General features: G+C 52.4%; 1 protein-coding gene across 4 annotated transcripts in view; it reads right to left on the bottom strand.

Moving 5' to 3' along the window:
* DUSP8 (dual specificity phosphatase 8) overlaps positions 1-24845 on the bottom strand; it is a 46727-nt gene extending 21882 nt beyond the window's left edge. Inside the window, exons 1-3 of one of the 4 annotated variants that reach the window (XM_061463107.1) lie at positions 24726-24845; positions 9878-10273; positions 3544-3682 (exon numbers count right to left, since the gene is read on the bottom strand). In XM_061463107.1, coding sequence (XP_061319091.1) covers positions 3544-3682; positions 9878-10108 — 370 coding nt within the window. In that variant the 5' untranslated portion in view covers positions 10109-10273; positions 24726-24845. Of the gene's footprint in view, positions 1-3543; positions 3683-9877; positions 10274-23141; positions 23369-23733; positions 24155-24276; positions 24407-24725 lie in introns of those variants that run through there. The other 3 variants (XM_061463109.1, XM_061463108.1, XM_061463110.1) reach the window with 3 other exon arrangements.
* Positions 24846-26525: the final 1680 nt, after the last annotated feature.

The raw sequence follows: 26525 nt of genomic DNA, 5'->3' as shown, positions 1-26525 counted from the left end.
TTGTGACTCGAGTTCAGAAAGCAAGTGAGGGGCCTGTTTCAGGTCAGAGAATGATATTGCAATGATAAAGCTCCCCTGGCTCATGAAACCACAATGTAAAGAGCCTCTGCTGTGCAAGGAGAGTCCCAAACCCAGCAGTCCAGGCTGCTGGTCACACTGCCACCCTGCTGTCCTCTCCAGGTGGCATATGGCTTTGGGCACAGGAGAGGAGAGCCCAGCGCTCAGCCCAAGGACACCATGGAGGATGGATGCCTGAGCATCATCTGGGTGAGCATCCCAAGCCCTCAGCTGTCGCTTTTAACTGTTGAATGAGAGTAAAGGAGAATCTCCCCACCCTCCACTGCAGCTGGGCAAATGGAGAGGAGCTGGTGAAACTCGGCACCCAGCAGCTCAGCACCATGCTTTGGCTCTGGCCAGGCTCCAATACAAGAGCTGGCATGCGGGAGCCGTCAGGGAACGTTGGAGCCAGACCGCTGCTGTTGCTGCTGCTTCATAAACAGATAATAGCTGTTAATAAAATCCAAGTGGGTGTTTGCAAAGGGGAAGAGGGGGGCAAAAAAGCAAAGCGAAAAAAAAAAGAAGAAAAAAGGGCAAAAAATAGCAGGGAAAGAAAAAAAAAGAAAGGCAAAAAAGCAAGGGTTTGTGCTGAAGTAAACAAAGGTTAAAGAACAGTCAGGCTCCTGCAGGAATAGCAGAGCTGGGCTGGGAGGGAGGGGGCATTACGTAATGCAGGAAAAATGTTGGCTCCATTCAGTTTTCCACCACTTCATGTGATGTCAGGAAAACCATATAAATCAACAGTCTTTCTGCTCCCACGGATGGAGGGCAGCAAGCAGCACTATTTATACTTACACAATTAAAAAAAAAAAAAAAAAGGGGGGAAAAAGAAGAGAAGCTGATGATTTCCAAGACTGGGAATAATTGACTCAGGTTCCTCCTTCCCAGCCTGCTGGAATCGCTGCTTCTGAGCTGTTAACCCTTGAGGGGTCCCTGCCATTGCTCCTCATGCCTAGCTCTTCTGTCCTCACCCACCAGACTCCATCAGCTGCTTCAAGGGTCTCATGAATGATGGGCTGCAGTTGAGCAGGAATGGCCGAGCAAGGCATTTGCACGAGATGGGGACAGTAAAGACTGGATGTGTGTCACTTTGCCTGGGTTGATGAGAGCTGGGGATCACGGAGGGGCTGCATATGGCTGCCACACCAGACTGGGAACACTCAGGATGGGGTTCCCTGAGGTGCTGACATCCATTTAGGGGCAGGCTGAGATTTCAGGATAGAACCCTGAAATTTCAGCAGCCCTTGCCAGGCTAACTCCCCACTGGGGTCACAAGCCACCTCCAGGGAGGATCCAGGCACTCCTTTTGGGACACAGGATGGGTTGGGGTGGGACAAGGTGACTGAGCCTGGAGTGGGTAGACCAAGGGGTTAAACCCCACCAGGGAGAGGGGTCAGAATCAGGCCCAGCCCAAATATCCTGCCCCAGAGCTCTCAAGTGCTGCAGAGCTGCCTCTGAAACAACACGTCTGCTGCCCACAGCACAGGCAGGAGGAAGCTGTGCCTGTCGGACAGTGTGCCCAGCCTTCCCCGGATGCTCTCTGCAGCCGCTTCCAGTCACCATTTCCATGTAAACCGCCGCCGCCATGACCCAGTGTTCTACACTTTGGTTCCCGTTTTTTCCACCCGCTGGTGGTCCATGTTCCACAGCAGGCTGTGGTCCTGCAGCACTTTGACTTAGGGTGGTTTAAGGTTTTGCTCGGCACCCAGCACAGCCACACTCCTGCTTGGGCATCTGGGCTTCTGCAGCCCAGAGGGATGGAAATGGCTGCCCTGAAGACGGAGTATGTATGTGCCCAAGGAAGGTGCAGATTTGCTTATGGAGGCTTGGTGGTGGTGATGCTGATGGCAAGGGGGTGGCACCCTGCTGATGCTCACCCAGCATGGGGCATGCCATGCATGCTGCTGTGGTGTGCCAGTACTATGGGGGGCCCCCAAGCCTCCCCTTGCTTTTCCAGGGAGCAGAAAGCTCCCAGGCTTTCCGGGCCACCTTACCCAGCTCCATCCCTGCCTCAGGAGGACTCGGGGATGGGGGTTTGCAGCCAGCACACAGTGCTGCCCCTTGCCCAACCCTGGGAAAGTGGCAGCAGGTTGTGGGGTGCTGGGGTCATGCACAGGCTGTTTCCTGACCTGTCCTGGTGACTAAGCAGATTCCTTTCCAGATGTGACTGAATCCAACTTCTTCTCCTGCACCATGCACCAAGCCATACCCTTGTTTATGCCACAACAACCTTGGAGCCACAGGGACTGCTGTTGGGCCAGGCCAAGGGCCGCCATAGCAAGCTCATGGTGGCATCTTCCAGTGCAGGTCCCAGCCAAGCGCCTGCAGCCTGGGCCATGTTAATCAGCTTTACTGTGATTTCATGTAGTCCCTGCTTGCTTTCGAAACCCTCAAACTGGGAGGTTTATGCCACTATTTCTCTTCTCTGTTCTCCCCATCACAATGCAGCTGCTCCAATCCAGCAGCACTGACCTGTGCCTTGCACAGGCAGGGTCCCTTGAATGCCACTTGCTTGTGCCACCTTCCCCATCACAACTACCCCTTCCAAAGGTCTGTTACACTGCGGGATTGGCAGGAACAGCAGCTCCCTCCATCCCTGTGACGCCTTGGGAACACGGAGGTCAGTACCCTCCATGTGAGCCCCAAAGCAATACCCAATCACCATAGGATAAGGATGGGCTTGGGGAACAGAGGTGATCCCCATCTCTGCTTTTGGCAGTATCTAGGAGCTTGGCTGAGCTCAGCAGGGCCAAGGGGCAGCACCTGCCCACCCCTCCACAGGCAGCAAGCTCAGAGGTGGGCAGCCAGCCACAAAGATGTCCCAGCCACGGGGAATTAAAAGCAGCTTTAACTCCCCCTTCAGCAGCTCTCTGCCTCTTTCTCCTCCTCTCTGCTGAGTTGGAGTATTTCATTCATCGGTTGCCTGCGTTATGCAGAAGGGCTGTAATTAGGGTAGCATTGTGCCTCCTCCTGCCTGTGTGCTCACGCCTGGAAAGCACCATCTCCAGCAGACCTTGACTCACTCAGTGATGACCCTCTGCCCCTGCTCTCCTTCCTCTTCCCTCTCCCAGCACATCCATGGATTTCCTCTCCAGCCTTCCCTTTAACAGCAGCGAGAGGGAACAGAAGAGCTGAACCAGGTCTGGCTTTTGGTGCTTTGACCAGGGATGAAGCAGTGTAACAATGGCCGAATGAAGGTGTCTGGATCTATGCCGTTGTGACCACCACATAGCCTCTTCTCTCACTGCACCCTGGCTGGTGGGTGCAGTGGTGGGGTGCTAGACAGTGCAAGGAATGAACGCACAGGGAGGACCCAACAATGCCAGTGTGGGTTGGGCCTCCTTGGTCTGCGTGCAGGGCTGCCCTCCACCACCACAGCCACCGGTGGCCAGGGCAGCAGACGCACATGGACACGTGTGACCACAGCTCCGTAACTCCGGACATAGGGCACGAGTGCCAGGTGGAGTGGTGGCCCAGGGCTCCTACCTGTAAGGATGGAGACGCTGTGGAAACAGCTGTCCAGCTTGCCCAGGAGGATGGAGAGGAAGCTGTCAGCAGCCAAGCCGGTCACGTCCCGTGTGCTCTGGTCATAGACCACCACGTCCTGGTGCTCCTCTGCCTCCACCTGCAGGGGAACAGCGAAAACTGGGAGTCGCAGAAATAGGCTGAATGCTGGGGGTGCTGCTGCCCACACAGCCATGGGAAGCAAAGCTGAATTTAGCAGTCATACAAGCAGAAGATCACAGCTCTACACCATCCCCACAAGCTGGCTTTTAATCATCACATGAAGGGTCCAGGCAGGCTGGGACTCTGCTTCACGGCTACAAGCATGTCAGTGCAGTTGCCTGCTAGAGTAGCTCCGCTGATGGCAAGAACTGAGCACCCTAACCTGAAATAGTGTCACTCCTCCCCACTGCCCACCTTCAGCTTACCATTACTTAAGTGCATCCCAGAAGTCACTGTGACTTCTTCCACCACCTCCTCCCCACCCAGCCTTTGCCCTCAGATACTCCTCTGTGTCCTGGCTGGTGTCACAAGGACTGGGGGGTGGTTCTGCAGACAGGGGTGCTCCTAGCACAGCCCTCATACTGTGGCTAGAGCAAATGGTGCTCTTCAGGCCTCAGCCTGGAGACGCTCTCCAGCACAGTGACACCTCTGTAGGCACTACCCCTCTGAAAGCTCAACCCAAACCTGCAGATCACCCTTGAGGGATGAAGGAGCTTTTCTTTAGCTCAGTGGATGTTCAGGGGATGCTCTTTCTTCCTTTTCTAATGCATGGCAGTGCTTGTACACTGTAGAGATATGCTGGGGAGCGGGAAAGGAGCTCCTGGGCTGCTCTCATGTGACTTTACACACCACAAACAGCACCCAGCCCTACTGCCTGATGCTGCAGTCTCTGGGGTAGGTGAGATGGTGGGGTACCCTGAAGGCACACAGCTGTCTGCAGGCAGGAGTCCTCCCATGCCTGGTGATGGCTACATTGCAGCAAGAGCACTCAAAGTGCAGCCAACCATTCCTACACCTACATGAAGGTCCATGCATTAAAAGAAGGTAAAAATGCTCACACAGGCATGGCTCAATGCATCTGCTGAATGCGGATGGCATATGCCTGCCTTCTGAGCACCTGCCCTCCCAGCCAGCGGGGTAAGGCACATCCATCACACTGTGGGAGGAGGAGGCAGCAGCAGGCAGGGAAGCAGGGTCTACACACCCAAGCCGATCTCTCCTCCAGCTTGTGTTGGAGCTGCCCAGTGCCCACCCCCTGCCTGGCCCTCTCCAAAATCTCATTAGGAGACCACTCAAACTAGGAACCACTCACAGGTACCCACCTCCTTTTGCTGTCTCACTGCCATGCCCTGTCTTACCACCACAGCAGATTCACTCGGGATTGCTGTCAGTATTAATGCTGCTTTCACGCCCTGCTGCAGGTGCTTCCCTGCTCATAACATGAGCGCCACCCAAATTAAAACTCCAGGGCGCACTGATTAAGCTGAGCTCATCATGTCTCCTCGCTGCAGCAGAAGGACAGTCCTGCATTGGCAGAAATCCCTGCCAGGGCACCATGCACAGCTCTGCATTAGGAAGGGGGAAGCTCAAAGGAGCCGCATGTCTCCATCCCAGCACCAGGAACTGGAGAGCAAAACTGGCCCTGCAGGTCAGCAGGAAGATGGGAGGGTTGAAAAGGCAGCAGCAGGATGAGCGGGAAGGGAAAAGGACATGTGAATTTTAAAATAAGACACTGAAAAACTACTGAATCCACCTGGGGGCAAGCCAGCTGAGGATCTATACCAGCATCTCTGCCTCCCCCATCCCTGAAGCAGGACTTTCACAGGAGGGCATCCAAGCACATCTGGAGGGAAACACAGTAGCTGCTGAGCCAACTCTGAGCTGGAAGACTGCCAGTCCTTAACAGGGCCACTATCCCTTCAAGCCCCCCTAGCACACTGTTAGCATATCCCAAAAATCTAGTCCTCTTCCTGAAGCCCCAGGTTAACAAAAGCATCTCCCCCAAAAGCACAGTGAGCTGGGGACTGAGCGGCGGTAGGGGAGGGACTCATCCTGGCTGCATGGTCCAGACCAGGGTGGCTGCAGGGGAGATAGCAGCTCTGGCCAAGCAGAATTATCCCACAATAGGATTTAGTGTTCCCTCCACATGGGGAGGCTTTGTTTGGGCCATTACTGCAGGGTTGCTGAGCAACGGCAGAGATGTGTGACACGGTTTACATCTTATTAAAGTTATAAGGTTTCACTCAATGTAAATGCCAAACAAGTGCTGGCCTTGCATGGCCTGGCTGCAGAAAATAAATACCCCACTTACTGGGGCGAGAATGCCTGCAAGATGGTCCTGAGGAACTGTCATGGAGCACACAGGCAGCCCACGCTGTTGTCACTGCTCCTTGCCACAAAGAGAAATGAGAGGGAGATATTTAATCAGGTCCCCATGGTCTCTCATTAACTTCACACACTCCTGATATCAGGGGAATGTTCAGCCCCATTTCTGGCCTTAAATATTCAGAGGTTAAAAGCTAAGTGGGGCAGAGGAGGAGGGTAAACCTGAAGAGATGCTCAGGGCCAGATTCCTGATTCTTCCAGGTGTTAACATACGGCAGAAGCACAGCTGACAACAGAGGAGTCCTTCTGAGGAGCAGCACCTTGGTGGTGGGAGCTCTTCCATGGGGGTTCAAGACTGCCCATGTATTGAACTCCCATCACCCATCACTCGAAGACTGCTGAAGTAACCAAGCCCCCAGGAATCACCCTCCAGAAAGGGTTCCTGCATTCAGACAGCAAGTGGCTAGGGCGCAGAATGTCTTTTGGCCCCAAGATGTTGACTAGGCCTTGCAAGCACTTGAATGCCTTTGAAAAGCTGCTAGCCCACCCACTGCTGGATATACCCCATGGCACCTCCCCAGGGACAAGCCTCCTGCCTGCTAGCGTCTCAGCTGGGGGCTATGGCCAGCCTGGAGCCAACAGCCCCAACCAAACACCAGCTGAAACCATTCATTGCCTTTGCGCCAAGCCCAGTGCTCCCTATCACCCTCACCAGCCCTGGCTGGACATGTGGTGCCGGGCACTGGGTGCTTAAACACAGTCCTTGTCCCTGCTCCACCTTTTCCTGGCTGCCAAGCAGGGATCATGATGCTCTTCAGGTGATCTAGGCTAAGATAAGAGCAAGCTATCCTGATTATCCCAATTGCTACCAACATCTCAGTCACATATTGTTTCAAAACACAGTGAATCACCCCACTGAAATAACAGGGCTTCTATCAACATAAAGAGAAGTCAGGCACACGGCTCAAAAATAAGCCCCAGCTTCCCCTCAAGCAAAACAGCTGCTTGCAGACCCATGCTCCTAATGCAAATACATAAATATTCCAATTGCCCAAAGAGACCCTTGTCATGCCTCAAACTGTGACTGTAGCTGCTCTGGAGATAGCTGCGTTTCAGGAAGCAAGAGGTCGAGAGGTAGAAAGACTTTCCAGGGGGATCTTGAAGAAGTGAAAATTTCAACATCTCCCTCAAGAAATGCTAGTGAAAAACCCAAGCAGGAATTTCCCATAACCTCTGCCCCTGAAACTGTACTGAGGAGTTGAATTATTCCAGTTGTTACTGGAATTTATTATTGGGAGCATTTATTATTGTTAGTATTGAAAGAAGGGTTCCAAACCAAACCCAGAATATTATGTTGGTACCATCTTTGTGTGGAGGGACACTATTGCTAATTGGGAAATGAATTGCTGCTGTGGTATTTCCCAGCTAAGGCACCATGGGAAGAAGGGGTTCGGGGAGGGGTGGTTTAGCTATGCCCACAATGGTAGGCATATTTCATTGGAAAAAGAAAGGGATTTTTATTTTCCCTATTTCTTCTTTCCTACCAAACGGCCCTTTCCTTTCGTTGCACCAAAAAAGCCAGGAGCTGCTGTCATCCCACAGCATCGCTTCAAACCGCAGCATCCAGAAGCATCATTAATGGAACCCTTCCTTAATAGCAGTATGGAAAAGAGGGGTGTGAACACTGGGAAAGGCAAATTAGACGAATGCTCTCATCCCCCCTGCCTGCAAGCAGGTGGGAGCAGTGGAGGGGAGAGCTGGGTGGGGTTGTCCAAAAGCTCTCTTTGCTCCGGGCAGATGAGGAGGAGCAAGGCAAGGTGGGGGCTCAGGACTGCCCCTTCCCTGCCCGGGCAGGCCCATGTCGCTGCCAGCAGCCTTTGTCTCGGCAGCCCCGGCTGGCCGGGAGCAGGAAACAGGAGGAGGGCGGGAGGCCCGTCAGAAGGAATAATGGAGCCGGACAATCGCACCACTGATGTCACCCTTCCTGCCATCTGCTCCCAACACCAGCCGTGCCCCCCGCCCCTCCGACTTTGCCCCACCGCCTTCCCTAGCCCTGGTTGGGGAGCCAGGGGTAGAGCAGGCCAGAGATGGCAGGTGAAGACAGGGTAATGGAGATCTAAACCAGCTTTCAGCATCTCCCTCTGAGGATCTATGCCCCTCGAGCAGCATACCTTATTGATTACTGGGGGCCCCAAAATACATCTACAACCCAAGTGTCTGAAATCAGAGGCATGGGGGAAAGAGAAAGGTGGAGAGTTCATGACATGAAAATACAAGCTTGCAGGTGTGTAATGAAAAGCCTTGGGCATCTCAAGCCATGGCCACCACACCTGCTTTATGCCAGATGAGGACATGGCTGTAACCCCTCTGGATCCCACTTCAGCTTTCCAGGGCAAGCGGCTTAACCTCACAGGGGTGTCCTGAGGCTTAATTAATTCCCAGGCTGCATGCACTGGGAGAGCCAGCGTATGAGCAGCAGCAGCAGGGGCAGGTGGCCTCCTGCCTGCAGATGTGCCAGGAGAGATTTCAGCCGTACCAAAAAGAACAGAAAAAGGCATGAACTAAAGACGGAGGCAACACCTCTCCTCCGCTCCCCCCATCCCTGGTTATAATCACATCCACAGCCGGTACTTGGACCATTATGCAACGATCCAGGAGCAGGAAGGAGGCTATTGCTGCTTCTATGAGAACAGAACAGGGACCACCAGGACAGACCAGTCAACTCCTCTGGGAGCCACTGCTCCTCTGCAGCTCATAGGCTGCAGGGTTGAAGGTGGACAGCATCAGCTGATGTTAACTCTTCCATGCTTTCCCCTTCCCCATTATCCTCCTCTTCTTCCTCTCCTTGCACATTGCCTTTGCTGCTGATGCTGCTCCACGTGACATGACAGCGGCCACTGCAGAGGTGACCCTCGCTGGGAGGAAGGCGTCCGTATTGCTCTCCTCCTACCTCGCGCAAAACTGATTATTCTGCTTTATTCCCCTGGGGATTTAAGAGCAGCTAAAGCCGTTCAGGAATCAGTCTCTGCAATCCCCTCCAAATCGCCCAGTGCAGAGCATCACCGCAGCAGATTGGCGCGAGCCTGGCCCCCCCGTGCTGCGAGTCCCCTTGATCCCAGCGGGGTGATGTCACTGGCAGCCAATGCGGGCAGCAATGGCTCTGTGGGGCGGCGGGGGGGGGACGACACACACCACAGATGGCTCCAGCTGGGCCCAGCATTTGATTAATCGCCTGAATTACCCTCGCTTTGCCATAAAATCGCAAGGCAGGAGGGGGAAATGGTAAAAGCGAGCTAGTAGGAGGGTGGGCTATGATAGAAAACCAACCTCCGGCACCCACCGGCACAGGCCTCCAGCAGCATCTCAGTGGAGGGCAGGGCCCAGGCTATGGCACCGCAGGGGCACCCTGGCCAGGGCTCCAGCCCAGCTCTGTGGCTCAGAGCCACCTCTATTATTCAACTAGGAGCTATAGAGAGAGGAGCCTGTGAGAGATAATATGCCATGACACCGGATAAGAGCTTCTGGTGTCACAGGGGAGGAGGATTACATGTCGTGAATGGAGTTAGAGATGACAGAGGGGTGGGGAAGAGTTTTTAGCAGGGGATTAAGTTTACAGCTCCAGGAAGGCTTTGGGGAGTTATTTGCTGGCGTAGGACAACTCTGAAGGCTGATATACCTGTTAGACTTGCCCGGGAAGGACTCCTGGAGCAGGGAACCACGTCACCGGGGTGGGAGCAATGAGCGGGTCCTGAAGGACAGCCCTGTGGCTGCATGAGCTCACACTCCAACTCCCCAAAGAGTGCCAGAGAGATGCCAGCAGATACTGGTGTCAAGGGATGGAAGAGGATGATGTATATACCAGGCATAGCCAGTGCATACCATGTAGCCAGCCCTTAAGCCAGTCTGCATCCCACCCCCACCCTTCCATTTTCTACTGGGAAGAGGGGTACAAGCATCCACCTGGAAAGGTGAGGGACAGACCCCCTACCTTCACCTTGGAGGCAGGCTGGATGAGTTCTGTGATGGAAACCTTGTCCTGCTGAAGCCTCCTCTTGACAAGCTTGGAGCAGCAGATGTTGACAGAGCTGAGGACGTGCCAGGAGTTGTACTCCACAAAGGAGCGGCTGTCAATGACCAGGGTGCCCTCTGCTCCGTTCCGCAGGAGGCTGGCCAGCTTCTTCGGGTCCATCACCTTGCGTGGGAGCCTGTCCCCAGCCATAACGGGCCTGTCCCCTCTATGGTGAGTTGGGGGCAAGGGGCAGAAGGATGCCAACACCCGTCTCCCTGGGGGAAACGAGCAAGGGGGTAAGGGGTGAGCAGGGCAGCACCTGTCCTGGTCTCCTCACACTGCTAACACCCAGGATGCCAACTCATTGTGCTGAACCTGGAAAGAGAGGAAAGGAGAAGACAACTGGTCAGCTGGGCAGGATGTGACATTCACCTTGGTCCAAATCCCCAAGGGTTTGGCCTTCAGAAGATGCCCTTAGAAGAATGTAAGAGTGCAACAAGCCGCACTTTCTAGGTATGTTCTCAAAGCCTGAGGGCATCTGTGGCTTCAGAGCTGCCCAAGCAAGAGGTTTTCTCTTTGTATTTAACAGCCCTCAGTGGAACTTTCTTCCATGAATTTGTTTAATAGCTTTCTGAAGCCATGTCAACTTTAACAGGCCCAGTGGCCAGTGGCAGGTAGCGGAATGGTTTGCCAGCTATGATGAAGATGTCCTTCACCCGGTTTGCTCCAAATCTGCTAACCCATGGTTTCTCTGGGTGACCCTTACTACTTGCACTGGAAGAGGCCCCACATGCCCATTCCCTAATCACCTTCCCCACGGTTCTCACCACATTTAGATCTCGTTTAGGACCCTTTCAGGTCAGAGCATCTACAGAGCCTCCTGCTGCACAGATACCTTTGACCACCTTGGCCAGCCCTGACATGCCATGTTTGAAAGGCAGGCATGAGGCACCTCCACAGGGCAAGACATCTCTTCCTTTCCCTGCTCCCAGCCTAACAGCTCCTTGCACTCAATTTTGTTTTCCTGACCTCTGCCAAGCACAGACCTAATGGTTTCACAGAAGTAGTTTAGCTCAGCTGTAAGGTTTTGCTGCTGCATGGCAATACCTAGTTCAGGGCCCATCAGACACACCACCAAATCAGGTTTGCTCACTCACATCCATCATTTTACAGTGGATTTCGATCTGCCTTTTAATCAGAGCCTGCTCATGGGTATCTTGCCAGCTTGCCTCCTGGCAAGTCAAGAGAAAATGACTTCTCTCAGAAGCCAAGAAGTTGAGCTGACCTTCACTCCTGCCTTCAAGAAACAGGACAGGCATTAGGGCAGAGGCCGTGGGAAGCTGTACTTGGATCAAGATGGCCCCGAAGTGACTGCTGCTTTCCAGCATCAAACTTGCACATACTTTGAAAGCGGGTTTGTTTACAGGGGTACATATCAGGGCTCCGTTTAGGAGCTGAGGAGGGTCAAGCCTGGTTCTCTCTAAAGTGCCACCAGAAGAACAAGGTTCCTTCATGTCCAACCCATGGGGTCTGCAGGAGAAATAGGCAGGTGGGGGGCATTCAGCTCAGGATGTCTTCTAAGGTTTTAACGGCATACATCATTGTAATCATGTTTTAATGGCATTAGGTTTTAATGCTGCTGCAGTCATTCAGAAAATAAGCCCTGGCTACTACCAGGCTCCTCTTGTTCCTGCCAGACGGTGTTTTAGAGAGAACCCACAAGCTGTTGTGAGAAGATTTAATGCATCTGAATTAGAAGGACTATGAATGCCATGCCTGGAAAGGCCATTGTAAAGATTTTCATTGACTTCTGCAGGACCAGGATTTAGCCCATGGACTAAAGGAGGCTTATGCATGCTGATCCCAGTGAACCAGCAGTTCTTGGAAGCTCCCACAGTCAAAGCCCCTGTGGTGTGGGCACCTACTGCAATGATAGCTCAAGACACATGAGAGGAATGGGTCCCTGTCATTTTACTACTGGGTGAAACGACAGGGATCTCAGTCACCAGCCACCAAACCTGACGGACACAGCCAGCTCACAGGAAAGGCATGGAAAGCCACAGAATAGAGGATGGGGTCCCAGCATTTGCTCTGGCTCATGACTCCAGCATTAACAGCCCCAACTTCCCTGGGCTACCAGACCTGCCTCCCAAAGCAGAGGGTACATATCCCAAGCTTCTAGATCTAAGCTCCCAGTATGAGGCCACATTAGGATGTGTAATCCTCCCCTGCCCCTATATTACATGCAGGCTGCCTCTGCCAATGCATTCATTCAAATTGCGGGGGGGGGACACGGACGTGACGGGACGGGGGACGGGTGCATCTCCTAAAAGCCGCACTAGTGATGGTCCCTCCTGACACAAAGGATTCTGGCAGTCCCCCAGCTCCGTGGCATTGCTGTCCCCAGCCCCACGGCAAGCTTGTATGGCTCTGCGGCTCCTTGCAGTGACTCCAATTAGAGCTGCCCCCCCGCGGGCAGCCGGCGGTTCCCCCGCCACAGGGACCCCGCTCCTCCTGCCTCCCCCGGCACTCCTCCAGGGGGGCTTAAAAACTGAAACAGTTCTAATTAGGGGGTCTGAGGGGGAGCGAGGCGGGCTCCCTCTGCGATGTGACGCCTCATTACGTCGCTACCGCCCTGCCAGAAGACCCCCTGCTGTACCTTGGCTATAGAGCCAGGGCACTCAGAAAGGATGCAGATTAGCCAGCTTTTCCCCTTCCTCTTCCTTTCACACCCCACTCCCCAAATCACTTTCTGCCTCCCTTCCCCATCAGGACACCAGGCTGCAAATTCTTCTCTGCTCTTCAATTACATCCATGAAATAGAAAGGGAATGGAGAGTCAATAGACAAAAAGGATGGGGATAATACAACAGCAGAGGGATGAGAGTGAAAGACTGAAGTGGGAGGAAGGAGTGACCCAACACAGGGGGCCCACTGAGTACCTCCAGAGATAATGTGGTATCTACTCTCCAGATAACAAGGGGAAAACTTTGGAGGTCTCAGATACAAATAGACGAGTCTGGGCAAGATAACAGATCCTTGATCACTTAACTGCTCTGAGAGGATTAAGCCAGCAGAAGAGGCCTTCCAATCATGAAGTTCTAATAGATGACCAGGAGTTTGGGTGGAAGAGATTGGAGAAGACAGACAAAGAGGCTTCCTGGCTTATCTAATAGCCACCCTTCTGCAGAACAACCAGATAAAGGTCTTCTCCTGGTGGTAGACACATGTGATTTATCAACCAGGTTCCACTTCCAGCTCTACCTGAAAGACATGGGGGAAGGCAGAACAAGTCCATTCTGCCTCTCTTTCTGGTGGCCTTTATGGGAGATGGAGATGGCTGAGTGTGGTTGTAGGGAACAGTAACCTTGGCATCAGACCCAAGACACAAGGACTTCTCAAAGAGCATGCCTAGCCAGGTCAAAAGCAGATAAGCCGCTTCTCTGCCAGCAACCACAGGACATTTTGAAGCCAAGCTGAGGGGTGGTGGGTTCATCCCCAGCTAACAGACACCCCAGGTACCAGCAGAGGCTATGAGACCTTCACAGTACCTTGCAGGCTGTGTGTGAAATGGTCTCTGAGAAGAATGAGCTCTAATGCCTCTATACCTGGGAAGGTTACCAGAGAAGGAAGATGTCTTTCTGCTTCTGCTCAGATGGGTCAAAGGAAAAGTGAAGGAACAGGCATAGCCATGAAGCACTGCTGACATAAGGGTTCTTCTCACTATAGTGACATGAGACCAGGGGAAAAGGTTAACCTGGAACCTAAATTAGGATTTCAGAAATATAACTGTGTCCCTCTCTTATCAGTTTATTATAGACATCCTAATCTTCTTGAGTGTTCCTGAAGAACATTACCATAATCCTTTAATCCCACCTCTCCCTGGAGTGCCTGTAATGAGAAGATGGGCAAGTGGCTTAGCTGAATGGGGACATCCAAACAGGAGAGGCCACACTGCAGCCAAGGGACAGAAAGACGGGCATAGCTTAGCACACAGGCTGGGCCAACTGCCTTCTCATTGAGGCTGTGTCCCTGGTGTCACTTTCATGGACATTTATGTCAGGTGAGGCGTGGTGGCCACGTGAGTCACAAGCATGACAGAGATGTGTGTGGCAAGTGATCAACCTGGCTGTGACTCTCTTCTGGTCAGGTCAGGCAAGAGAGCAGGAAAACCTGAAACACACCCAGCCTGAGTCTATTTGTGTGTCATGGCAGACCACGGGAACTCATCCCTGTGCTGGCTCAACACAGGTCACCAAGGTGGAGGCTGCTTCCCTCAATTTCATGCCTTGCACAAGGTCCTCACCTAAGAGATGTGGTATGGCAAAGGTGCAGATCTGGTTTCTCTTGTATCAGAGACACCAACTGGAAGCCTCGCATGTCTGCAGCAACTATAAACCTCACTAACTGGCATGTCTACCCTTTGCACCAAGCTAGTAATTGTATTGAGGAGAATCTCCCCTCACTGCCTTGGGCAGGCCAGCTTTGCTGCATGGAAGCAGCTCTGACCCCATGAAAATATTTCCATCATGTAAGTGAGACTGGATCTACAGCACACTCCCTGTGGTGATCATCCCAGAAGAATGCTCTTTGATGGCATCTCCACCTTGAGTTTGCCAAGGCATAAGAGAACCACAGAGAAATGCCTGCTCATTTGTCCCCAGTAACTCACAAAAGCAGCCATTCCTGAAGAGCTGCCATCTCTATCTCCACCCAGCAGCACTGAGCTAAGGGAGCTGGCTTTTCCCTCTGCAGCCCTCCTGGGGAAACATCCATGTCCTCTGAAGCCTGCAGCAGGATGCTGCCTGGCCAGGGCTCCTCTATCCATCCATCCATCCATCCATCCATCCATCCATCCATCCATCCATCCATCCATCCATCCATCCACCCATCCTCCATCCATCCATCCAGGTCAGCCTTGCCACAGCCCTAGGCTTACCAGTGAGATGCTGGCAGGACCCCATTGGCCCCCAGCTCTCCAGACAGTTATTAGGATGTAAACAATGGCACTTTTTCCAAGCCCTCCACCCTTCTTTTCCTCCCCATCCCCTCATTTCTTTCAAGTGCTTTGGCACTTAGCGAACTCCCCTCGGCAGGCTCATGCTGTTTGAGGGATTCCTAAATCACGGGCCTATTACTAATTATTATTATTTTGCAGCAGCAATCAGGGACGTGGGACTCATTAACAAGTTAGCACCTCTGGTTTCCCTGGAAACCCTCAGCTGCCAGGCAACGGCTGCGCCTCCAGCCCGAGGCGATGCTACTGCAGTGCCTTCAGCTCTCTCCCCAGAAAGATGCTTGGGTTCTCCATGGGCTGACAAACCCAGATTAGCAAATGGGATGGGGCTAGGAAACTCCAGGATGTGTCCTCCTGCTGCACCCCATCTGCTGTGAACTGCAGCCCATCTACTGATCCCCTTCTGCTACTCACAACATCACAAAATGTGTAGTAGCTTCTCCCTCCCAGAGATAGATGCAGGCTTCCTCCAAGGGCAAGGAATTTGGAGCATTAATGATCCCCCAAAGTGGCAGTGAGACAAAGCTGTCAGGTGCCTGCAATAGCCGCTTTGGAGGTGATGTAACTGTTGCTGATTTTTTAGCAGCTACTCAAGGTCCCTTTAAAAGGCAGCACAAAAGATTTCTCTGCTTGACAATGAAAAAAAATGGAGTGTCTTTTTTCTTCTGCTCCATAAAACGAGGCTGGGAAACACCATTAACAACATCCACTAACCCAGACACAAACTCTGCTTGTCCACCTTTCCCCAGTGAATCTAAAGGATGGGAGGAATGACACCTCCCAAGCCACAGCAGTGTGAAGATTTGGGGAATGGCAATGTGGTAAGCAGCCCAGCTCTAACTCCCCAAGACCCACAGAGGGTTTTCCCATGGCAGATAGAGGACTCCCCCAGCAGCCTCCCCTTCTTCCCACAGCACACCATCAGGAGGCAGCTGCTGCACCTTTGCCAGGGTTTCATGCTCAGCTGCTTGCTGATCTCATGATTTTCCCTTAATTTCTCTTCCCCTCCTCCTTTCTCTGCAGCAGCCTCCTTTCGATTCCCGTAGGCTGGAAGCAGCATGGTGGGGAGCCCTGCAAGGAGCTGCATGCCTGCAAGCAGTGCCCGCTTCCCACCCTGCACCTCCCATTTCCCCTCTGCACCTGCAGCCCTCAGTCCAGAAGATGTTTTCCAACAGAGGACATTGCTGAAGGACCAGGATGTCCTTCAGAAGGGTGTCAGACAGTGCATTCACACCAGACAAGGGATGCAGTGCTGAGGCATGTGGCACAGGGATGGTCAGCGTTGGTACATGGCTGCTAGGGGGCTGCTCATGCTCAAGCCACAGACAGGAACACAGGGATGAAAGGAAAGAGGACAGAATGTACCCAGCTGCAAGGGAGCCTTTCCCATGCACCCCTTATGCTGCAAGGCAGACCAGGTCTTCTGGAGGCCAGTTGAGCCAAGCAAAGGGTCCCTCATCCCCTCCCACCACCTGATGTTGTGCCAGCAACTTTGGATGGGCTATGCCTACAAATGCAATTGTCTCCTAGCCTGCTTCCACCAAAGCAACCCAGGTGCATTTAAGGATTTGCATACTGGACATTCACAGAAAACTTTCACTGCAGTCATGGTGGTCAGTCTGGAGATTTGGTCAGGAAAAGCCAATGAGGACAGCAGGGAAGGGAATTTAGCCAGAGTCTTGATGACAAGGCCAGTATCTGCTTGTCTTAGACTTGTGTTTTTAAGATGATTTATACATTTTCCCCTTCAGCATAAACACAAGCTTTCATTTTAAAGCCTACACAAGCTAAGCCCAAAGGTTACCCACAATCAGCCAGCCATTTAATCACTACTACCACACTGAGGATGGAGCTCCCAAGCATCCTGCTTTCTAATACCAATGCTATCCCATTTCTGTCCTCATCCTGTCAAGCCAAGAGCTGGCCAGGCTCTCATCTCAGAGCAAAAACCACCTTCAGCTTTGAGCAGCTTGGCACATATCACAGAGGACACATCACACTGGAGAAGGGAAATCTAGCCCTACTGATGCTTCAATGGCCCTTGCTGCCCACTGCCTGATCTTCCCACCATTTGCTGCATGACCCCATGAGCCCAGAAGCTTATCTTGGGAATCTCCAGTAGCTTGTTTGCCTTTTTGCAACAAGAGCAGACAGAGGCAGCTGAGAAAGGTATGCAGTTAGATACTGCTGTAGGGCTGGTCCCGCTCTCTTGTCCTAGGATACCAGACACCATAAATACCTGATGGATATTTATGAAAGGGTCTCCAGAATCTGCACACTCTTTTCCCACAACACCTACATGCTAAATGAAAGAAAGCACAGGATTAAGCTGTGGTTCCTCGAGGCTGCAGATAAATATGCCAGCATTTCACTGCTTAAGGACAATCCTGAGAGACATGAGCTTGTCCATGTCAGTACAGTGCCAGGGACAGTCACAGATGAGGCCAAGGCTGGTGGAGCAAGTACCTAGCAAACACAGTGGCAGTCTGCTGGCACCCACCCAGCACAGTGTCATTAGTGTCCCATATTTAAATGACAAATAGGACCCCTGGCCTCTCTGAAAAACAGCGCTGCTGTGTCCTGGCAGGATTTACACAGTTTTTGATGATAAGTGGCACAAACTAAGGTGCAAGTGAAAATCCTGGCACAGGTTTCCAGTCAGCAGAGGCCAATGCCCACCACGGTTATGCCACCCTGAAACCTCTTGATGAAACTCTGGCCTTCCTTCAGAGACCCAGAATTCAACTCAGATGCAAGGGGCTACATTGACTTTTCATGGGATGAGACACTCCCCAGGGCAGCAAACACATTTTGCAAGGCTCTTCTGACCTGGTTCAAGGCTTGCTGAATTTCCAATACACACACAATAGCCAAATTGCTCACAGGATTGGGATGAATTAGCACTAGTCAGCTCAGGCTCTACCTCTTACCACAGCCCCAGTGAGGATGCACCAACTCCTGGTTTTGGAGGATTACCTTTATCTAGAAAAAACTCACAAGACAAAGCAAAACCCAAGCTGATGTTCCTGTCCCACTCTTTCCTTTTCCCTTGGGGGCTGTGATTCATAACCGGATGGTTTTGTTCTGTTAACCTGAGATTACATGGAGGTCAGACAAAGCATTTTGGAGGTCTTCCTCTGTCCTCACAGTGTCTGGACAAGCAGGTGCCCATTGACCATGTCGAGCTACAGGTTGCTGGTCAGATGCCATAGCTCTTCATGTATGAAATCCTACAGCCTAGCCTCTTTACTGAGAGCATTTTGTAATCTTCTCTCTTAATCCGTATTATCATTGCTATTGTTGGTGGGAAGCAAGATGAACTCATTCACAGGCGGAAATGAGCAGCAATATTCCCCTCACCAACTCCAGGCAGACATTGAAGAAGTATGTGTATATAGATATATACACATATATACATTAACCCTAGTTTAAAAAAAAAAACCAGAGAAATATCATGATATCCATCCAGAGTTTTAACATCCTCCAGCTCATTTCCACACCAGCAGGTCTGATTCATCCCTTCTTCTGATCATGCAACAGAAAGCATTGGGTCATCACACCAAGCCTTGCCCCTTTAGGGTTGCTGGCTGACCCCCAGCTAAGATCAGTTCAGTCCTCCTGACTTTCCTGCCCATCCTGCTATACTCCAACAGAGCTCATGCTAGTCTTTATATCAGGTACTGCTGAATGAACCTTGCTCAGGTGCCAGACAAAGAGCCTGCCAAGCTCAAAGCAGAAGGGATTGAGAGGACGACACAGAATTACCAGGCATCAGCACTCGGCAAGCAAGCAGAGAACACGCCGATCTATTTTTAATGGCACAATGCAAGTGCTTTACAAAAGGATGTGTCTGGGGAGATTCTGCCCAGTCAGAGATTTGCATTGGGGTATTTTGCAGCAGCAGTCAACTCCTCTTGGTGCATGGGAGGCATTTTGTCCCTTCACCACCCCACAGGATCATTCAGAGAGCTCCAGCTCAGTTTCAGCTGGAGGCTCAACCCTCTGGGTCACCTTTCTGTCCTGCTGCATCCTTTTGACTTTCCACCAGAAGAACTGCTCCTGAGGTGGGCAGCCAGTAAGGTGTAAAGGGGAGCTCCAAGCTTGCTTGACTTCTGGTCTTAGCCCCACTGAGCCAGCAGAGCTGGCGGGGACACCCCTGCAAGGTCCACTGACAGCAGCAAAGCAGTTAATACGGTTTTTCAGAGGCTAGCTCACAAGTCAGCAGTGCTGGCACCCTCTGCACCAGCCCTCTACTCAACAGCCTCAAGTGCCAAGTGAAGCTCAGGCTGTGCCTGCCCATTCCCCATGCAGGGCTGCCGGCCAAGGCAGATGAAGATGGCATGAATAACTCCACTCAAGCTACAGTTCAAGGAGGACTGGGCTGCCACCACAAGCTTAGAAACAACGGTTGTTAGAGGCAACGCAAAAACAATCAGATGCTGTAGATACTTCTTGGTTGCTTCTTTTCAACAGCATGCCCCAGAGACTGATGGACCCTCTTTGTCTGCAGCAAATATTGCCTGGCATTACCCAGGAGGGGCTGGATTTCAATGGGAGATGCGTGATTTAAGCAGAAGCAGGTTTCATGTGTGGGAAGGGCTTGACTTGCTTGACAAAAAAAAACAAACACCCTGCAACCACCTAATAAACAGACTGAAATTCCTACCAGAGCTTCTGCTGCATCAGCTGAATTACCATATGCTTTAGACAGCAGTGCTCCTCAAAGGACTAAATCCCTTATTAAAAGGAAGAAAAAAGGTGAGATGAAAAGAGGTGGATGTGGGCACACCGCGCACCTATGTTCTGGATGAGTAACTTGGGTCGGCAGAGACGAACCGGGAAGACGCACTGCATCATTAGCAGCGCTGGAGGACACGTGCCGTGGAGGGGAGGATGCCAGGGTCATGCTGTCATTGGAATCTCCATACAGGATCAAAGCTGTGGTCCACCTTGTTTCATGTCCCCTCACCACCACTGCCTAATAACAGGTATTTTACAAAAGCCTGGGAGAAGCAGGATGGTGGGTATTCATGGAGTAGTCATGGAATAATTTAGGTTGAATAGGATCTCAGGAGCTCATCTGGTCCAGCCTTCTCTCCCTTAAAGCAGAGCTAATGCCAACACTAGAACAGGTTGCTTTGTCATTCTGGTCACCAAATGACTTGTTGCCAGTCATCAGGAGGCTCAGAAATTATGTTCCCCATAACTCAGCATAAAGAAATGCTGCACAGAGAGCCCCTTTTGCAAAATGATACAGCACCATAAAGCGCTCTAGAGACACTCCTGAAGAACACAAGGTCTCTGCCCCAAGAGACCTGAAGGCTTGGTTTAAAAAAAAATGATAAAATGAAGGCAGACAAGTCATGCATGCACACATTGGGGTGAGCGAACAGGAACCACGAGGGCTTTCCACACACAGTAAACAACGTGGGAAAATGCGTAAGAGGAGTGGGAAAGAAAGAAGGAATCATGGAAGGATTCCTAGCCCCAGATAGGTTGCTGGGATGCTCTTAATTTAATTCAATGCAAAATGCATCATTTATTTCACCTTCATGCCACACAGTCCCTGCATTTCTGTGCTGTTAGCACTCCCTGCTTGCACTATGAGACTCTTCATGTGCTGGACCAAAGTCCAGTGAGCACCTCCAGGTTCTCCTCCAATCCCATCCTGGCTACTATAGCACCCACCTTCTGAAATCCTGATCCTTCCAAGGCATCACACAAACAAGTATGACCTGTCAGTTTTGGAAACTGGAGATCTAAAGAAGCACAAAACCCTACAGAAGCTCTGGGCAAAGGAAAGGAAGAAGCTCCCTTCACACCAAGCTAGATTACCATGTCCAGCTGTGTTTACAAAACCTCAGAGGAAAAGCCAAATAGCAGAGAGGTGGAGCAAGCTATCCTACAGGAGCCATTGGCACTCTATTGGCATAGGCTGCACGGGGCTCTGTCCCCAGTGTCCCATGGTCCCCCATCATGGCTCTCCCTTACTCTCACTCTCCTTGAAGTTTCTGAGAGCCAAAGGAGATTCTCAGATAGCACTGACCCAAAGGATAGGGGTAGAAAGTCTATAAACACCTTTGGTAAGAAGAAGGGATGAGACCGTTTTCCTTTCCATGACCTCATGCTAAAGAGGAGACAGTTCAGCCAGGCCAGAGCTTTGTATGTTCCACCGTGGTCTCAACTGCTGGTCTGCTTCTGTCAGAACATCTCTCCCATGGGGATGTGACACATGACACAGTCTTCCCCTCCATCAGAGGAGCAAGCAAAGCCACCAGGACATCACTAAGGTTCAATACACCACCCACTGTCCCTGTGGGAACCTGCACTGCCACTAATCACACCACAAGCTCTGCCTGGCTTTGAGGGCAGCCCCTGATACCACTAGTGTAGAGTATCTTGCACGGTCAGTTTTTACCCCCTTACATTCCCCTGGCTGTATCATAATCCTGCACACAAATTACACCCAGGTCTCCTGAGCAAGCCTGAGAAAATCTTGAGCAGAGAGCTTGTTTAGTTTCTTATCTGATGAATGCTCCCAGGCCACTCACCTCCCTTCCCCAAGCTTGTCCATAATTACATCAGGTGCCTCCTTCCCAGCCGGCATCAGGCGGGACAGGTGTATCTTCAGAGAAGAAACATAAAGCTTGAAAAACAGGTTTTAAAACCCAGAGGGCATGGGGATGCAGAGGAGCCCGTTGGATCTTTCCCCACGGAATGACGGCATTGCTGCTCCAGCTGCAGGAGCTCCTCTGCATAGCAGCAGGGAAAAGAGCAGGGTGAGACCCAGCTACTGTGCTTGGAGGACAGGGAGCACTTGTCTGTTTCTGCAGCCATCTCGCTCTTATCACTGCCATTAAACCAACAGCAGAGGGCAAAAAGGTCTACAAACTCTGCCAGTGCAACCTCCCCACTGTCCTACCAGGCAGGGAGGATGCAGCAGCCTCAAGCTCAATCTCTTTGTCACCTCCTTCGCTACAAGACTCAGTCTGCTGGAATTGTTTCAATATGATGGCAGCATCCTACAATCCTGCACCATAAATCAAGACTGCCAAGTGCCGGAGCACCTCTTTTTCCCCCTTCCATTCCTGATAGTGTTAACATGCTTTGCACCTGCCTGTACCCAGGGCTTTGGGAGCTAAGCTGTGCATGGGAGAAACTAACCTCTGATCCCTAAGAACAGCCTCACTTACAGGTGGAGAAATACAAAGAGGAAAAGCACCTACATAACACACTTCTTATCTCTTACATAGATTAAAGCAGCTGGTGCAGAGGTAAGAGGTAGGAATGGAGGGGGGACTCACTCATACTGATGTTAAGAGAAGTCATTTCAGAAATCCAGAGCCACAACAGGTTTCCAGTCTTTAGTGAGGTCTTTTGGGGGGGATGTGGCTGCAGGGGTAAAGCTAGTTTTCTCCCACCTCCCAGGATCCAATTTGGCAGTATGGGACAGGGAGTATGCAACGTCTTACCCAGCCTTTGGGGGTATTTTGGTAGTAATAGTGGCATTGCATTTAATTTTAGATGAATTTAAGCTCTCTAAAGGCAGACATCTCAGTGGCTTTCTCATCAAGGTGCGTGTCACCCAGCAAAAACATGTTCTGCAGACAAAGATGGTGCCATATTTGCAGGGATAATCTCCATGCAGAGCCCCCAGTGAATGTTCCTAAGGACTCTGGCCACTTTGCTCCGCTCTCCCAAGCATAGATGCAGCTAGATTTAAACAGCAGTGCTAGATCTAGGTTTTCCTTCCCTACACCCTGCGTTGACACAAGGCAGGGACAACTGGAAGCCATGGGGGTTATACCTGTTAGGTTAAAAGCCTTTTGGTGTGAGGTGCTGCTGTCTCAGCTTGGAGACCCTTTAGCCCAAGCTTTGTGCTGCTCAAGCATGTTGCTGACAGGCTGAGGGCAGGAATCTCTGCCTACTGCCATTGCAAAGAGGTATTTGGGCATTCATCTGCTGCTCATGCACCCAACTGTCCTCTCTGGGGTCAAGTGTTTGAACAGTCCTACATATCCAGTTCTGCCACCATGGCTGTGACAGGCAAAATTGGGGACAAGACACCTGCAAAGCCCTGGCAGGCATTTTAAATTCCCAAATACCTCTAGCTATGGCCAGGAAGGTTTTCTCGGTGCTGCAGCTTATTTCATTTTGGGAGCCGTTACAAGCAAAGCCAAAGTGAGCACAGGAACCCCCAACCAGACCCTGACAAACCCTGACAAACCTCTTCTGCAGAGAGAGTCCTCCTGGCACGGACACCCTCCGACAGCACGAGCAAACCCCATCTGACAGAGACAAGGCCAAACCCATAAGCACCAATTCCCATGCATCTAATCCTTCCGAAAACAAAGCTCTCCACAGCCACATTTAGGCGCGTAGGCAGCTGTGCCCCTATCCTTTCGCCTCAACGCAAGACGATGAGAAAGACAATGCAAGCAAATGTTAAACACCGCTCCACGGGCAAGCTGCTTTCAAGGTTAACATGGCCCCTGGACTGCCAGGCGCAATCTTCAGTGCTACCTGTTCAGGGTTTCTTGGGTACCCTGACCATCTCCCGTGAGGGCTCTGCCTTTATACCCCAAATCAGAGGGAGATTGAAACCTCTGTCAACTATTCCCAATGCATTTGTCATCACTAACTGCTTGGGATGGTCTCCTCCACACATGCTGCTGCAGCGCCCAGCTCCCACCAGAGAGCTGCTCATAACTACCACAATACGAAGGATAAATGCATCTGTGCCTAGAAAAATCCAAATATCCTTAACAGAACAGCACTGCACCGCGTCCTTCCTTCTAACGAAACCGCAAATTACTGACCTGTGCACAGAGCTCCCCCAATGCAAGCTGAAGCACTGACATCAGCTTTTGCTGTTGCTCAGGAATTTAATTCTGGGGGAGGAGAAAAGGGAGGGGGGAGCAGGAAGAAGAGGGAACTTATTTATCAATAAGGGAAATAACCAGGAATATTTAAAAACAACCAACACTCAGCACAGAAAGTGACATTTATCACTCGTAATAATTGCGAGGGGGGGATCAATCGGTCCATGCACATTAGGAGTGGTGGAGAGGATTATTTTAAACGGGCATCTTAACTCATTAATCGCTAGCAGTGCCTTTGGAGCTTCAGCAGTGAAGTGTTGCATGAAAACCCCCGCTGCTGAACACATGCCGGCTTCGTTTAAACGCCAAGGACACAGGGCGACACTCCAACCTCTTTCATCATCAGAAAAACCACAGCGCTGTTAACACCGACTCCTCAAACACCAGCCCTCAGCCCCCGAGAGAAAACCCCTCAGCCCGCGACCCCCGGCCTGGCAGGACAGCGCGCATTCCCCGCAGTTCCCCAAACCCCCTCCTCACCTGCATCACCGCAGCCAGGCAAGCGCACACCGCGAACGCAGGGTGGGATTTTCAACACCACCACCCCCCGAAAACAAGCGCAGCGCGCCCGACATGCGCGGCCGCGGAGAGCCAGCCCCCCCCTTCCCAATCCCCGCGGCGCAGCCCGCTGCAGGGCTGCTCCCTCCCCATCCCCAGCACCCCCCTTCATTTTTTTCCTTGCACCAGAATAATTCCACCCCCCCCTAAAACACCCAAACCCCTCTATCTATATACATTCTATGCACATCTATACGCGTACATGTGTAGGTGTATGTTTTCGCGCTATCCACGGACGCTGGGCGCGATGCCGGCTCCGCTCCGCACATGCGGGCGCGCTGCACCGCGCCCCCCCCGCTCCCTGCCCGTCCCCGTCCTCCCCCCTCTCCCCTCCCCGCGATCGCAAGGACATCGATAGGGGCTGCACTGACCCGGCGCGGCGGGCGCGGACGGCCGCGCCGCTCCGCGGGCTGTCCGCTGGCGCGGCGGCTGCCGGCGCCGCAGGGCCCGCATGCCGCGGCGGGCGGGGAAGGGATGGGGAGCGGGGGGGAGGGGGGGGGGGGGCCGCTCCGCGCTGCTCCGCGCTGCTCCGCGCCGCTCCGCCGGGAATGGGCCGGCGATGAGGTCATGCCTCGGGAACGGGGGAAGGGAAAAAAAAAAGAAGGGGAAAAAAGACAGCGTTGACGTCACCCGCAGCCAATCAGCGCGGGCGGCGCAGGGGCAGGGTGACGTCAGCCCCGCGGGCGCGGAGCGGCGCGCAGGGAGCGGGGATTGCGCATCCCCCCACACCGGCAGTGCGGAGCCCCTCGGGACTCGCTGCTGCTCGCCCCCCGCCGCGGACGGGCTGCGCGGTTGGCTCCCATGCCTGGAGGTTTTGTAGCTGCTGGAGAGTGTCCAGTGGAGGACCACAGAGATGAGCAGTAGTCTGGAGCATCTCTCTCATGAGGAGGGATTGCAGGAGCTGGGCCTGTTTAGTCTAGAGAAGAGGAGACTGAGGGGGGATCTCATTAGTGCATATAAATATCTCAAAGGTGGTTGCCAGGAGGATGGTGCCAGGCTCTTCTCAGTGGTTCCCAGTGACAGGGCAAGGTGCAATGGCCATAAACCAAAGAAGTTTCTCCTCAATATGAAGAACTTCTTTACATTGAGGGTGGCAGAGCACTGGAACAGACTGCCTAAGGAGGTTGTGGATTCTCCCTTCCTGGAGATATTCAAAACCCATCTGGATGTGTTCCTGTGTAACCTGCTCTAGGCGGCCCTGCCTCGGCAGAGTGGTGGGACTAGGTGATCTCCAGAGGTCCCTTCCAACCCTAATGACTGATTCTGGGTGATGCTCTCTTGCAAGGAGACAGATTACTCCACGGAAAGAGTGGCCTGGGCAGCAAAGGTTTTTTTTGGGGGTGACCCTCCTGGCTGCTGAGATTCCCAGGGGACACCTCCAGTGCCACACTGCTCCTGGCAGAAAATGCACTTTTGTGTATTTTTGGTTCATCAGTGGTTCCCAGGCTGCCCTTCTGGCCTTCTGCCCCTGGAGATGCGGGCAATGCTCAGCTTGGAGCTCTCCCGCAGGCAAGGCCACCCCTCCTGCCTGCAGTTCACCTGCCCTCTCTGCCCACCTAAAACACCCCACTGCTGAGCTCGGGCTGTAGGGTGGCTTCCAGGGCTGCATTGCAGGACCCACTCTCTCTGAAGTGCCCAAGCAGGTGAAAGACAGAGGTAAACATCTTGGAGGACTACATGGCAAAGAGTGGCCCAAAGGTTGGGAGCTGGGGAAGCCTGGCCCAAGGGTCAGCTCCTGGCTGGATAGAGTGAGCTCACCTCTATCCCTCTGCAGTGCCGCAGAATAGCCAAGCGGCTGGTCTGGCTAATGCAGCAGGGTTTTTCTGTCCTTGGCCCTAGCCTGGCAGCTCCAGTTTAGAGAGGGATTAGGGTTTAGAAGCTTAGGTTTTGCTGGTGCTTAGGAAATCAAGGGAACCTTCCTCCCTGCCGACACAGATGCTGGATGTTTTAAAATTAACTCTCATCTCCCCGGACACACAGCCAGCAACTTGCTCAAGAAGGGTGTTGAGCTCCCACAGTTACTGGCAGCAAAATCTCTCCCAGAAAGGTCATTTCTCGTGGAGCACCAGAGGTATAAAACCCTGGGATGCTAAAAAATCTCACTCTCCCCACTGCATAAGCAGAAAATCAGCTCACTCAAAGATGTCAGCAGGGAAAACTTTGCAAAATCA

This window comes from Pezoporus flaviventris, unplaced genomic scaffold (genome assembly GCF_033815535.1).
Source record: "Pezoporus flaviventris isolate CSIRO_AGI_PZ_B2104156 unplaced genomic scaffold, CSIRO_AGI_Pfla_v1 ptg000036l, whole genome shotgun sequence".
In the NCBI taxonomy this organism is placed as follows: Eukaryota; Metazoa; Chordata; class Aves; order Psittaciformes; family Psittacidae; genus Pezoporus; species Pezoporus flaviventris.
The sequence above is the reverse complement of the archived record's forward strand: the minus strand, read 5'-3'. Positions and strand labels throughout refer to the sequence as shown.